The sequence below is a fragment of the Typopeltis vanoorti genome, chromosome 3 (assembly GCF_054136105.1).
Source record: "Typopeltis vanoorti isolate ZY-2024b chromosome 3, IOZ_Tvanoo_1.0, whole genome shotgun sequence".
NCBI classification, from domain to species: Eukaryota; Metazoa; Arthropoda; class Arachnida; order Uropygi; family Thelyphonidae; genus Typopeltis; species Typopeltis vanoorti.
The window spans coordinates 174,434,024-174,448,658 of NC_143551.1; the positions used below are offsets into that span (position 1 = coordinate 174,434,024).

The 14,635-nt window shown below is 35.9% G+C and overlaps 1 protein-coding gene across 1 annotated transcript in view; it reads right to left on the minus strand.

Moving 5' to 3' along the window:
* The window catches only part of Dbct (Dihydrolipoamide branched chain transacylase E2), a 101,794-nt gene that overhangs the window by 60,461 nt on the left and 26,698 nt on the right, over nt 1-14,635 (minus strand). Inside the window, exon 4 of the mRNA XM_090416208.1 lies at nt 13,610-13,794. Coding sequence (XP_090272334.1) covers nt 13,610-13,794 — 185 coding nt within the window. The remainder of the gene's footprint in view (nt 1-13,609; nt 13,795-14,635) is intronic.

Sequence of the window (14,635 nt, forward strand, 5' to 3'; positions counted from 1 at the left end):
AAATTTTATAGTGGCATAGCGACTCAGTGCCTTTCCAATTAATTCCATAACAAGTTTGACATGCATAGTCAGAATTGTGTTCATCCTTTCTTAATGGAATTGTGTCCTGTTTCTCATATATACAGGGTAAGTTGCAGGTGCACTGGATTTTGTGAACCCCCAAGTAGGTAAAGTAAGGAAGGGGAACTTCATATGAGCTAAGTATGCTAAGTATGCAATATAATTTTGTAAGAGATTTGAATGCTGCCTTAATATTGTATTAATGCAGTGTTCTATTTTTTTTTTCTGATATTCTCTTAATGTCAGTTACAGATATGGCATTTTGTAATCTTTTTTACCTTTCATAGCATTATTGCAGAGGATTTTGTGAACTGTTTTTTTTTTTCTTCTGTAGCCATTCTTTATAAAGATTTGACTAATAATTTCATATTCATTCTTCACTGCATGCTCATCAGAGCAAATTTTCTATATTTGAGGGTGCAGATGACCCATAGCTTTTGAGATGGATGGTGGTATGAATCTTTATATATGTATTGGCATGTGTGTAGGTTTATGGAAGACAATGAAGGAAAGACAGCCTAAGAGAAGAGGTGTGACAAGTGTGTGTGTCTAGAAAAAAGGAAGAGAGTTATTGTTTTCAATCTTGATGGTGAATCAGATACATCTGTGTTATTTGTTAAGGTGGCTTGGAAACAAATTTAATGTTTAGTGGCTGTGGGACAAAATGGCAAATATATTGTCAACATATCTGAGCTAGACTTTGAACTTTAGACCTGCTTAATCTAGAGCTTGCTGTTGCTTGAAGTCCTGCATGTAAAAGTTAGCTATGGGTGGGGTGGGGGATTGAAAGCAAACAGCAATACCTTATTTTGTAGGTAGAAATTATTTTGCCACATGAAATACCCAAAGCAAAGTATGTGGGCAAATGAGCAAAGTATGAGGGGATCATGCATGATATCAGGTAGAAATCTGTTCTGTAGAAGAACTGTGTTGTCAGGGCAGATCACAACAGACAAAACACTGAAGAAACCAAGAACTTAAAGATAACAGGACTGTAGATGTGTAACTGATGTAATTCAACTTTTAATATTTTGTTATCTATCATCTGTATTTATTTTATAATACTATTTTAATTTATAAAAATTATTATTATTATTATTATTATTATTATTATTCAGGCCTCCAAGGAGTCAAAAGACTCATCGAGGGAGGTCCTTCCTAAGACATAAAGTCTGTCAAGACTCACTGAGGGGAGGTCCCCCCCTGAGAAACACAAAGTCTATCATACCACTCTTTAAACTCACTGACCGTTCTCGCTCCCACCACTCCATCAGGCAATGCATTCCACGGCTCAACCACCCTCCACACAAAGAAACCACTCCTTACCCTCTTGCTCACAGTTTCCTTTCGTAACTTCCAGGGATGGCCTCTTGTCATCACTCCTTCCCGCTGATCAACCAAGCGAAAGAACTCCCCAGTGTCAACCCTGTAACCACCTCTCAACAGTTTAAAAGTCTCAATCATATCACCTCTCCTTCTTCTATCCACCAAACTCTGCAGTCCACATTCTCTCAGCCGATCCTCATAACTATCCTTGTACAGTCCTGAAACCATCTTTGTCATCCGTCTTTGTATCCTTTCCACAGTTAATTTATCCCCTTCAAATCCTGGGGACCAAATCTGAGAACAATAGTCCAAGTGTGGTCAGATCAGAGACTTATACAATGGAATGATAACCCTCTTATCTCTGCAGGTCAGTGTCCTTCTCATAATAGCAGCAATCCTCTGTGTTACCTTCACCACCTTTGCAATATGTCCACTAAACTTCAGGTTTCTATCAATCATCAACCCCAGATCTCTTGTCTCCCCTACTTCCTCCAGTATAACTCTTCCCTTCTTTCTTTCCCTCACCAGAGGTCCAGATAGTGTAAATAGTATAACAAAGCACTTAAACTATAACTTACTTATGTATATTGTTATGTAGCTTATGTTCTGTTCATATGTACATATCCCTGATAATTCAACCTTGATATAGAGGTTGAAACATCATATGTTATTTTTCTTAATTATAAGTAAAGTAATTGCTCTAACATGTATAAGGGTTGTTTGAAAAGTTTGGTAAATTTCCAATAGACAGCAACACAATTCGTTCATTCATACCAGTATCGGCACGTATCATCTTTTTCATGACCCCGTGGCAAAATTTTAGCCATGTGTGATGCATAGTTCTTGTTTGGTAAACATTTAAAATGACCGTGTTTGCATATTTTTTATAAAAATGGAGAAAAATGAGTTTTGTGCAGTGATAAAACACTTATTTGAAAAAGTGGATGGCCACACAGATCAAAGCCAAGTTAGATGCAGTTTATGGAGATTCTGCACCAGCATTATCATCATCATCATTAAATTCCTGCCATGTACCCTCAAGGGGTGTACAGGATATGACAGTACTACACGAAAAAATTACATCATTACTAACTTCCTATCTACAATTTTCCTCCAAATCAGTCTGTTACTTGTCAAGACTCCAACATTATCAGATCTTATATTTCTATTGTCTAAGGCACTTTGTACCATATCAATCCACCTATATCTTGGCCTTTCTCTGGGTCGTTTTCCTGCCAACCTAGCAGAGAACACTTGTTTTGCTAATCTTTCCTCACCCATTCTGTTTAAGTGACCATACCACCTGAGATTAGCTCTGCTAACGCATTCCTGGATGCTGACAATGTCAAGTTCTTTCCTAATATCCTCATTTTTAATATGATATTGCCATTGATGCCATCTGTTCACCCCTCTAATCTTTCTCAGGACTCTCATATCTGCGGTCTCTAGTCTTTGGTTAAGTGTTTTACTTCTGACCCAGCTCTCAGATCCATAAGTTAAAACTGGTTTGAACACTGTCTTGTATACTAATTTAGGGTTCCGACTAATTTCTCTCTTATTCCATATGAATTTATTCAATTGACTTCCCACCATACCAGCTTTGCTGATTCTGTTTTCTATTTCTATATTTAATTTACCATCTTCAGTAAAAATCGTGCCTAAGTAGCTGAAATGTTTTACTTGTTCCACAGGTTCTCCATTCACAACACAGTTGACATTTTCAATGATTCTGCCTATTTTCATTGTCTTTGTCTTTTTATTGCTGACCTTCATACCATATCTATTACAACAGCTATTCAATTTAGTCAGAGAATCTTGCAGACTTGTAGCGGATTTATTTAGAAGTATAACATCATCCGCATAAAGCAAAGAGCTGACATTAACATCTCCAATTTTGATATCAGGTTTAATACCACTTTCCTTCATAATGTGATCCATATACATAATGAATAACAGAGGGGATAATGTACATCCTTGTCGCACACCAGATTTAACATTAAACCATCTTCCTGTACTTCCTTCAATTCTAACTGCTGACTTACAACTCAAATAAAGACTAAGTATTGCTTGATATAATGCCCCATCGACACCATATAACTGCAGCGTATTGATAACTTCTCTCTTGGCACCTTGTCATATGCCTTTTCCAAATCAACAAAACTTAAATACAGATCTTTGTTATATTCCCATGCTTTCTCGACTATTTGTCATAAAGTGAAGATCTGATCCTGACAGCCTCTATTTGGCCTGAATCCAGCTTGTTCTTCACCAAGCTTTTCTTCCACAATTCTTCTCAACCGTTTCTCAAGTATACTTGCATAGATCTTGCCAGGAACACTCAGTAGGGAAATACCTCTGTAATTCTCACATTCAGTTTTATTTCCCTTTTTATATATGGGTACTATGAGAGCTCTACTCCAATCATCGGGAATTTGTCCCTCTGTCCAGGCTTTCTGAACTTTGCAGTGCAGCCACTGTAAGACTTTTATACCACAAAACTTCAGCATTTCTGGTCGAATATCATCTACTCCTGCTGCTGTTCCACATTTCAAGCCTTTGATGGCTTTTTCTACTTCAAGTATGGATATGTATTCCTGACTGCATGCCTGGTCAGTGTTTTTTATCACTGTGCTGTCATCACTGCTTGTTTCATTTAGCAGTTTTTCAAAGTAATTACTCCATACTTCAAGGATATCTTTTTCCCCTGATTTCATGTCACCTTTATCATCTCTAACTTCTTTTACAGCACTCTTTCCTCCATTCCTAAGCTTCTTCAACAACCTCCAGAATATTTTGCCACCTTCTTGATATTTATTTTCTATATTCTTGCCAAAGTCCTCCCATGACTTTTGTTTAGCTAGTTTTACACACTCTTTAGCTTTCTTACATTTGTCTCTGTATTCTGTAAGAGTAAAAGCTGACTTATTTGACAGGAACTTTTGATACGCTTTCTTCTTTTCCTTCACTGCCTCTTTAACTTCCTGTGTCCACCAGGGAGTTCTGATTTTTTTATCCTTGCACACAACCTCACCACATGCCTCTCTGGCAGAATCAATCAATGTTGTCTTTAGAGTTTGCCACTGAATCTCCAAGGTTTGATTCCTGTTCTCAAACTCTTTCATTTTCTTTTCAATAATCTTTCTGTATTTTAGTCTACAGTTCATATCTGAGAGCTGCTCAACTTTTATTCGCTTTAAAACTTTCTTACATGTTATTCTTTTCAATATGAAATTCAATTTTATCCTACTCAAGACTAAATAGTGATCACTTCCAATTTCAAATCCTCTGTACACTCTGGTGTCCTGCACCAGGGAGAAAACATCACTATCAACAATAACATAGTCAATGAGACTTTTCTTATTCCTAGCCTCTTCTCTCCATGTGAATTTGTGCACATTTTTATGTTGGAACATGGTGTTAGTAATAACCAGTCCATGTCCTGAGCAGAAATCCAACAGATATTTGCCATTATTATTAGCTTTGCTCTTTTCTCCAAATTTTCCCAAAATATTTTTGTATGTCACCAGCATTAAAGACTATTTATTTTCGGATAAAAGAGTTTAAACATGGTCGTAAGTTCATCGAAGATGAAGCATGCTCCAGACGCCTGATCTCAGTCAGGAGTCCGGAGGAAATGATTGAAATGAAATGAGATGAAGGAAATGATTGACAAAATCCATGGTATCATTATGAAAGACCACTGAGTGAAAGTGCGTGATACTGCTGAGATTTGGGGCATTTCAACTGAATGGGTGTATAATATCCTGCACGAAAAACTGCTCATGAAAAAGCTGTGTGCATGATTGTTGACTAATGATCAAAAATGCATGCCAAAAGACATTTCAACACCGTGTTTGGCCATGTTTAATTGCAATTCGCAGGATTTTTGCATCGATTCGTGACTGAAGACAAAACTTGGATCCACCACTACACACCTGAGTCCAAGCAGTAGTCAAAACAGTGGACAATGCCCGATGAAAGAACGCAGAAAAAAGCGAAGACCGTTTTGTCAGCTGGGAAGGTGATGGCCACTGTTTTTTAGGATTCCCAAGGAATTATCATGATTATGTGTCACTGTTGGACCATTTAAAAGAAGAACTGAAGAAAAAAGATTGGTGCACAAAAAAGTGCTCTTTCATCAAGACAATGCACCGTCCCACACATCAGCCATCGCAATGGCAAAATTGCACGAAGTGAGGTTAGAATTGGTTCCACATCCACCGTATTCTCCAGACTTGGCCCTGTGCGCTTCTTCTTGTTCCCAAACTTAAAAATTTGGCTTGGTGAGAAAACATTTTCTTCAAACGAGGATATCATCAAGGCTGTCAATGACTATTTTGCACAATTTGACAAATCCCACTTTTTAAATGGGATGAAAAAATTGGAAACTTGCTGAACCAAGTATGTAGACCTCGATGGAGACCATATTGAGATTTTTCCAAAAAAAATGTGTTTAACTTATTTTTTTACCAAACTTTTTAAACAACTCTCGTATGTTTTTGTCTCCATAAATTCTACACAATGAATGCTGACCACCATGTAACCATGAGAGAAAAAATAACTATCACAATTCCATATGTCTGAAAAATGGGGGAGGGAAAGCAACTAATGTCTTAGTGAGATGCCCTCTGGAGCAATATGATGAAATTTATCCAAAACTGTTGGTCTTAAATAACTATTTTCAAAATGTTTTGGTAAATTAACACAGCCATAGTTCTTGAGGTTAGGAGAATGCTAAGCTAAAGTGCTTAACAAATATAATCTTTACATTTAAAAAACCATTCACTAGCTGCCATTATTCATTCTCTTCAAGAAAACTTTATACACTCCTAAATGTGTCACTGCATTTCCCTGTGCCTATAATTTGGTCTACTAAAGATAGATAGGAAGATTTGTTAAAATCTGCATGATATAACTATGGCAGCAAACAAAATCTACATTTGCTATCGTGGTTATGATATGTCATACCATGCTTTGAATACTTCTTCACACAAGATAACAATTTAACATGTTCGTTGCCACGCTACTTCGGCATAGTCTGTTCCCGTACGCCGAGCAATTTCACTTCTTCAGGGTCAGTACGGTAATCTCATTGCCAGCGGTAAGCATCATACGAGTATACTCGTAGTTGGCTTGTGCATAGCACACACCATCTATGGGTATACACAGTTTTGCTGCTAGCTCCACAAGCCAAGCATTTTCACTTCTTCAAGGTCAGTATGGTAATCTCGTTGCCAGCGGCAAGCATCATACGAGTATACTCGTAGCTGGCTTGTGTAGCTCATATATGAACTACGAGTATACTCGTAGTTGGCAGTGAATGTGTTAAAATATATTATAGTGCGAACAGAAATTTCTGTAAGTCTGAGAGATTATTTTTATAGTCAATATCAGTTATGAAACATTCTCCTAACCTCAAGAAGTATGGCTGCATGAATTTACCAAAACATTTTGGAAATAGTCATTTTAAGACCAACAGCTTTGGATAAACTTCATCATATGGATCCAGAAGGCACTTGACTAATATTATTCTTTATATATTATCATATGAGTCATATGATTCCTATGAAGTGCAGATTTTTACCATCATCCTCAAAAAAAAACAGTAAACGACCTTCTGGTTACTGTTTTGTGGATGATGTTTTTGCAATGTGGTCTGAATTAGAGAGAGACAATGACCTATAAAATTACATTCATAAACCCAACAGTATCCATTATTGCAATAAATTTATCTTAGAACTTGAAAATGAAAACTCTCTACTTTATCTAGATTATCTCACATGTGATCTTCCTGATGGATTTCTACAATTTATAGAAAGCCTACTTTTCAACAGGTGATACATTCATGTAGACTTCTAATTATTCTTCTAGGCTGAATTTTGGTGTCACATTAAACCCTTGCAAATTGAGTCCATGTTATTTTGCTATAACAAGAATATATCTTGCATGAATCTGATCACATGCAATCTGTTTAAAAACTATAAAATATCTACTGTTAATAAAATACTAAATAATTATTTACCTAAACAGTCTTCTATATAAATCAGAACAGAATAACTGTTCTATATCGTTAAAAATGTTTCTAAAAAAAAGTTGCTTATATCCCAAAAACTTTGACTGTTCTATCTCCTTCTCCCTTGATCTCTTCCTGACATGGCCTCAACTATGATAGTCAAACTCATTCTGCTGAGGTTAGAGGTATGAATTACATCTAGTTACAATGGCTTGATATGTCCAGATCAGGTCATCATGGCACTGATTCTGATCACCATAATATATGGTAGTATGACATTTCTATAATGCATTTCTTTCAAACATGCAACATTATTCAAACAATCATATGAAGACTCTCTACATTAACCAATTCCTAATAAGGCTGATCCCATGTCAATCTCTCACATCTAAGAATTAGTTATCTGAAATACAAACATTTATAACTGCAATTTAATATGCTTCTGCTGTAAATTTTATTTATTTATTTAAGTTGAATACAATTTAAAATGTGATTACTTCACTGATTTGATTTTGTATGTTGTTTACCTTGTAGTTACAATCTGCGTTGCTAATGTTATGCTAGAGAAATACAAAATCCAGTCAAAATATCATGATTATGCAGTTATTTCACAAGCAGCCATTTCATTCTGGTAGGCAGCACTCATATCACAGTGAAATTACTTCACATGCTAATGGAAGCATGTGAAGTAATGTTCATTTGAAGTTGCTGGTTGGTTCAAGAAAGGGATATGATCATATGATCTGACAGAATGAAAAAAAGCATGATTGTAAGGTACCAGTTGAAGGGTAACAATATCCAGGAAACTACCATTATTGTGGGCTATTCTCAGGGCCTGGTTGGCTGAGTGGATAGCATACCTGCTCTCCAACAGGTTGTGGGTTTGAATCTTGCCTTGAACATGGATGTTTGCAAAAGCCTGCTCTAGATGAGCATGATAGCTCTTTGAGTTTATAGGACTTGTCATGAGTGTAAAATTAAAAAAAAAAAAATTCAATTAATGTAGCTAAGGTATTCCTAGAGTGGAAGGATAGCAGATAGAGCAGAAGTCTTTGGACCAAATGGTGAGTGTCCAGGCCTCACCAATGTTCATGGTGAATGCAGGTTGTCCACTTTATGACCCCCCCCCCACACACACACACACAAAAAAAAACTGTGGAATGGCTGGAAATGGAATTTAACCCAGGGACAAAATCCAGTGTTTCCCAGACAACAACCCAGTGTATCCTCCTCATATCAGTCTCTGAAATAGGTCAAGGTAATCATGCTTATACCTAATTGTCAATGACTACATCTACGTTAAAGACACCAAGAAATTATATACTTGGTTTTAATCCTTTACCCAAGGAAGTAAAACAATGTTTTGCACATGAAAATATTAGCCTCTATATACAAATAGCTCAGACATATTCATGTCTGAGCTATTTGTATATAGAGGCTAATGACTTCACATCACAAGGAAGCAAAGCAATGTACAAATATATCATCATCATGCCTATCAAGGATTTAGGTCCAGAGTGGCCTGTTCTGTCCTTAGAAGTCATCATTGAATCTTTTAAGAGGACTTCCTGGTTTTCCTTTCTTTTGGGGGACCCTGTAACCTCTAGAGAGCACGTCCCCTGGGTGGTGGATAGGGAGCCCACCATATATGTATATATGATGGAGTGGTCCAAATATACTGAATAAGGACTCGTGGACCAAAGGGGGCAATCATCTTGATTGTAAGGGAAGTAGCACTCTCATGGTCTCCTAGGTGGATCTATCCTCTTTTTCCTTTACTTTCAGGAAGATCCACTCACTTTAATCTTTCCTATAAGGCCTTATCGGCCAACTCTTCTTATTTTATGACCCTTATGCTATTAGAGTACTCGAAGGCCATGGGGGGGGGAGGGGTCTTTCCATTTCTGGCCTTATATCCATGTCCCTTCTATAAACCTCTACTATAATTCTATTCTATCCTACTATAATCTACTCTTTCCCCTTCAATATACCCTATTCCTCCTATGGGTTTAAACTTGGAAGAAGGCTAGTTCAGAAGTGTTAAGGTAGCAAGCAACCCTACCACTGGACTATCCATCGCCAGGCTAGTCACCTGATATGGAGAACATTATTCTACTTTTAAGCCAACAGAAAAAGGTAATTGGAATGTACAAATATACAATATACAAATTATACACAAATACATGTACAATATACAAATAGCTCAGACGTGAATATATTTTCGCACACAAAACACTGTTTTGCTTCCTTGGGTAAAGGATTAAAACCAAGTATATAATTTCTTGGTATCGTTAACGTATAATAGAACTAAGGTAAAAAAAACTTTCAACATGTTTCTCTCATCCAGAGATTTTTATTAATAAAGGTCCAGCACCTTTCTACTTGTATATGACTTCTACATTACTTCAACCTTGGTATCTCTCCCAGGTCTGGCTCTCACTGATGACCTCAGTAAAAGTCTAAACGGGTCTGGGTAGTGGTCCTTCCCATTATGCATAGCATTTTCCAAGTCTGAAAGGGTGTGTGTGCTTTGTATTATGGGATATATACTAAGGCAAGTGATGTGAAGTCATTAGCCTCTACATACAAATAGCTCAGACATGAATATATTTCACGCACAAAACATTGTTTTGCTTCTTTTGGTAAAGGATTAAAACCAAGTATATAATTTCTTGGTATCTTTAATGTATAATAGAACCAAGGTAAAAAACTTTCAAAATGACTACATCTGTTTGCATCAAAGAGATATGAATGGACCATTTGGGACTGCAAAAAAGTTGCCTTTTCATATGGATCTCATTTCCAGCTATGCCATATGGATGATAGATGGAGTGATAGGCAAAAACCTGGGGGGGGGGGGGGGGGGAAGAATCATTGCAATGTCATGGTCCAACAGAAAAAAGGAGGCAGCAACAGCATTACAGGATGGGGGATATTTTCCTAGGAATCTCTTGGAGTCCTAATACCTACTTACACTCTTACACTGTGAATGAGACAAAGTACCTGTACTTTGTGGCTAATTAGGTACATCCGTCATGGTGATTATCTTTCCAGATGGAACAGATGTGTTCCAGCAGGATAACATCATGCCATGTTGCTAGTATCATTTGAGAGTGGTTTTTCAAACACAACAGTGACTTCCAGGAGTAACCATGACTGGCAAATTTTCAGGAATTAAATCTGCAACATCTCTGATTATGTGAAATTGAGAGATACGGCATTTGAATCCTCCACCCTAAACACTCAACAGATCTATCTGAAGCAACTCTGACAAAGAACAACCAACACACAGCATACCTTCTGCTGCATAGAGTTTAAGCTATGTCATACAGTAACAGTTCTAGCAGCAAGGAGCGGGAAAGAGAGAATATAAGTTATTAGGATGGTGACTGTACAGTGTATTAATAAGCCATCAAATTTTTAATATTTTATTTTATTTTTTTATTTTTCTCAAGATGATTCGGTATCTTTTAAAATTTATTGTATTAAACTTGATGTTTGTGTCAGTGCTAACTCAAAAAGCCTCTCAGATTTCTACTGGTTTCTATGAAGTGTTCTTTTCTAATCCTATCTGAAAGGCTGTGCAAAGAGGGGTCTGTCAGTCCTGACTTGCTATAATCGTGGCAAATTTTTGGAGGTGGACACTCACAGTTCTTTCTATCTGTTCAAAACAGACTACTGTTTTGAACAGATAGAATCATAGCAATTCAGGACTGACAAGCTAACTTGCAGCCACATGGCACTTTATACATTCATGGATGGAATTTATCAACAATCAAACAGTTGCTTAAATAATAAAATCAGAACTACATGATGGAATCATGAAATTAAAGAGGCAGTCATGGAAAAGAAGGAAGTGCACTGAAGATTTCTAGCAAGTCAGTACAAATGATCTGAGGGAATGCAGAGAGACATGTAAGAAAGTGAAGTACTGTAAAAGTACAAAGCAAAAATCATTGGAAGACAGTGGTCGGAATCAGAAAGTAAATATTAGGAAGGTTGCATATAGGTTTTGGAGGCTATTGAAAAAATTTTAGAAATGGTAGAAAAAGTACTATACATGCTGACCACTGAATTAGAAACCTTTATGCAGATGTATATATAGTAGTCCTTTCTTTTAGTGTTGCACGGTAATCAGCATTCATTTTAGAAATTATGGACTTTACAACCGTGTTATAAATAACTCTTTCTAATAATTTCTCGATGTTTCGATCTTCATATTAAGATCATCATGTGGAGCATATACAAATATACAGGACAAGCTGAGTTACATTACATACAGTAAACTAAAGAAACAATGATTTGATCACAGGTTATTCTACTGGCATGACCTCTAGTGAAAAAAAAAATACAAATTAATTAATTATTTAGAAACTACATCAAGCTAAATTCTATTTATGATAACATGAGCAAACATTCTTTCTTATAGATAGTTTTCTTTTGGTGACAATAATGTCCTATTTTTAGCATTACAATTATTATTTTTGATTTAGGATCCTGGATTATTTACAGTCCTGTTTATTGTTACTCTTAGAGAGGAAGGTTCTATGGGTCGAATATGTGCCTTCCATATGTTTGGGATTTTTAGGCCATCATTATTGTTCAGATTGGGGTGGTTGATAATAATATCACAGATTTCCTTAAATTTGAGTTCATACCATGTTTTGGTATGATTTAAACAAGTGGTGCTTTTCCAGTCAATTCTATGTAAGGTGTTCACAGGGCATGATCAGAAAGCCAGCTTCACCCTAGTTATTATATTTAATGTGTCGTTTATGTTCTTTTTGTCTGATAGGAATTGTATGTCCTGTTTCCCCCATACATGGTATGTTACAGGTGCATACAGGACGCACAATTCCTATCAGACAAAAACAACATAAACGACACATTAAATATAATAACTATGGTGAAGCTGGCCTTTCTGATCATGCCCTGAACACCTTACATAGAATTGAGTGGAAAAGCACCAGTTGTTTACATCACACCAAAACATGGTATGAATGCAAATTTAAGGAAGCCTGTGAGATTATTATCAGCCACCCCAATCTGAACAATAATGATGGTATAAGAATCCCAAACATATGGAAGGCACATATTTGACCCACGGAACCTTCCTCTCTAAGAGTAACTATAAACAGGACTGTAGATAATCCAGGATCCTAAATCAAAAATAATAATTGTAATGCTAAATTAAGTCCATCCTGCAATGTTGACTTTTTATCCAGCAGGCGACAATTGTTTCATGGACAACAATGCTTCCATCATACAAGAGTTGTTCAGCAAGCATGACAGCAACTTCAAACCACCTTCCCTAAATTCTAGCTAACTTTTTATAAATTAGGATTTTTAATTAGTGTATATTGTTACACTACTGTAGATAAAACTAATATACTAGTTTCCCAAAAGGAAATGACTGGTTGCTTGTTCAAGGGTTAACTCTCACTATAGCAACAATGCTACAACAAACTCACTTACTATAGCAAATTAACAAAAAATCCCAACCAAGCCCTGGTACAATGCTAGGATAAAAGAAATTCACCATAGCAAACTATTCACTATAACAAACTACGATGATCTTTCATTTATCAGACCTTCAAATGAATGAAGCTTCAACTAACCGCCCCTTGAATGGATTAGTGTGTTGAGTGACTTCTGGTACAGTACTGCATATTTGTACCTTCAGTTATCCAACCCCTCAATTGGTGTCCCATTGTAATTGGATAATTGATGAATTACTGTATTCCTGTGGTATCTAGGTGTTTGCTATAGTGAGAGTTGATTGTATCTCTCCAAAGAGAATATGAATAAAGCAAATCTCAGATAAACCATTAACAGTACATATATGGCGAAAAATAATGACACACAAGACATGCATAAAGCATACACACATCTCATGATGCAGTTTAATTTTACTTTTGCAAAAGTAATGCACATTAAATTGCTGCATAATATCTAGATTATCACAAGAATGAATTTTGTCACCTCTCGATATAATTTAAAAAAGTAAATAAATATTAAAAAAAAAATTATATTCAATGTCATGATAACTTTTTGGTCAAACTGTCTATCCGATGAAGGTTAATTGTTGTTCTTAATGTTGTCTATTTTTTTATCATCAAGGAAATTACAGAAGCCACTGCTTCATTTAATTGCTGAATGTATTTCTTGTTTCAGGAGATACATTCAGGAAATCAAGAAAGATTTACTAACCAGATGTTTCTTCTTGAAGTTCAATATCAACGAGAGGAAGTCCAACTTTGGCTATATCATCTACTTCATAATAGATTTTACGTACAATACCATCATATCTACTTGTAATGGTGACTGATGCTTTATCACTCTGAACTTCACATATACTGTCAAACTGACTTACAGTGTCACCCTCCTTCACAAACCTAAAATTGAAATACAATATATTCATTAATTATTTCATAATGACTGCAATTAAAAACAAAAGCAAAGAATATGGGGATCAGATCCAAAAGCATCAAGAACTGATGCTTTCCAATAAACCACACTGATGATATAATGTGTGTACTGACAGAAAATGTCTTGTCACTCAGTCAGTAATGTAAAATTTGAGAATCAGGAACAGCATGTATGTATTAAACTTTGCATAAAAATATTACAAATGAAAAAATATATCCCATCCAATCCTATTGCTATACTAAGATTTCTGAGATTTACTGAGTTCATACTGAGATTTCTTAATATCCAAAAACCTCCGGTTTCATCTATCTCTATTTTCAAATCAGTGGCTACATTATCTCTATATAAATGATACACTCCCATAAAGTGACTACTTAGAACAAGGATGATTTCTTTCATAATCACACTCGATTTACTTTCTACATAACGAAATGATTTTGTTCCTTACATAGCAAAATTATTCTAGTCTCCATACCTTTGGAATTTCCTTTGGTCTGAAGATAATTTTCTCTAATAATTTGATTTTGCTTTCATTTACCATGCTGGTTACACTTCTTGCTTGTGGCTTGTACTGTTCAAGAACTTGCTGATCACATTTCTCTTAATATTTCCTCTATAATAGTTTCTTTTAATCTCCCACTGCTCTTAATTGATTATACATCCATTTTAACTTCCATCTTTTATGTTTAGGTGGGATACGAATTTCATCATCTAGTATGAGACCAGCATTTTGTTTACTGGAGGCCAAATGGCTTAAAAAGTGCAATTTGGTCTCTGGATTATGTAAAAAAATAAATAAAATTATAA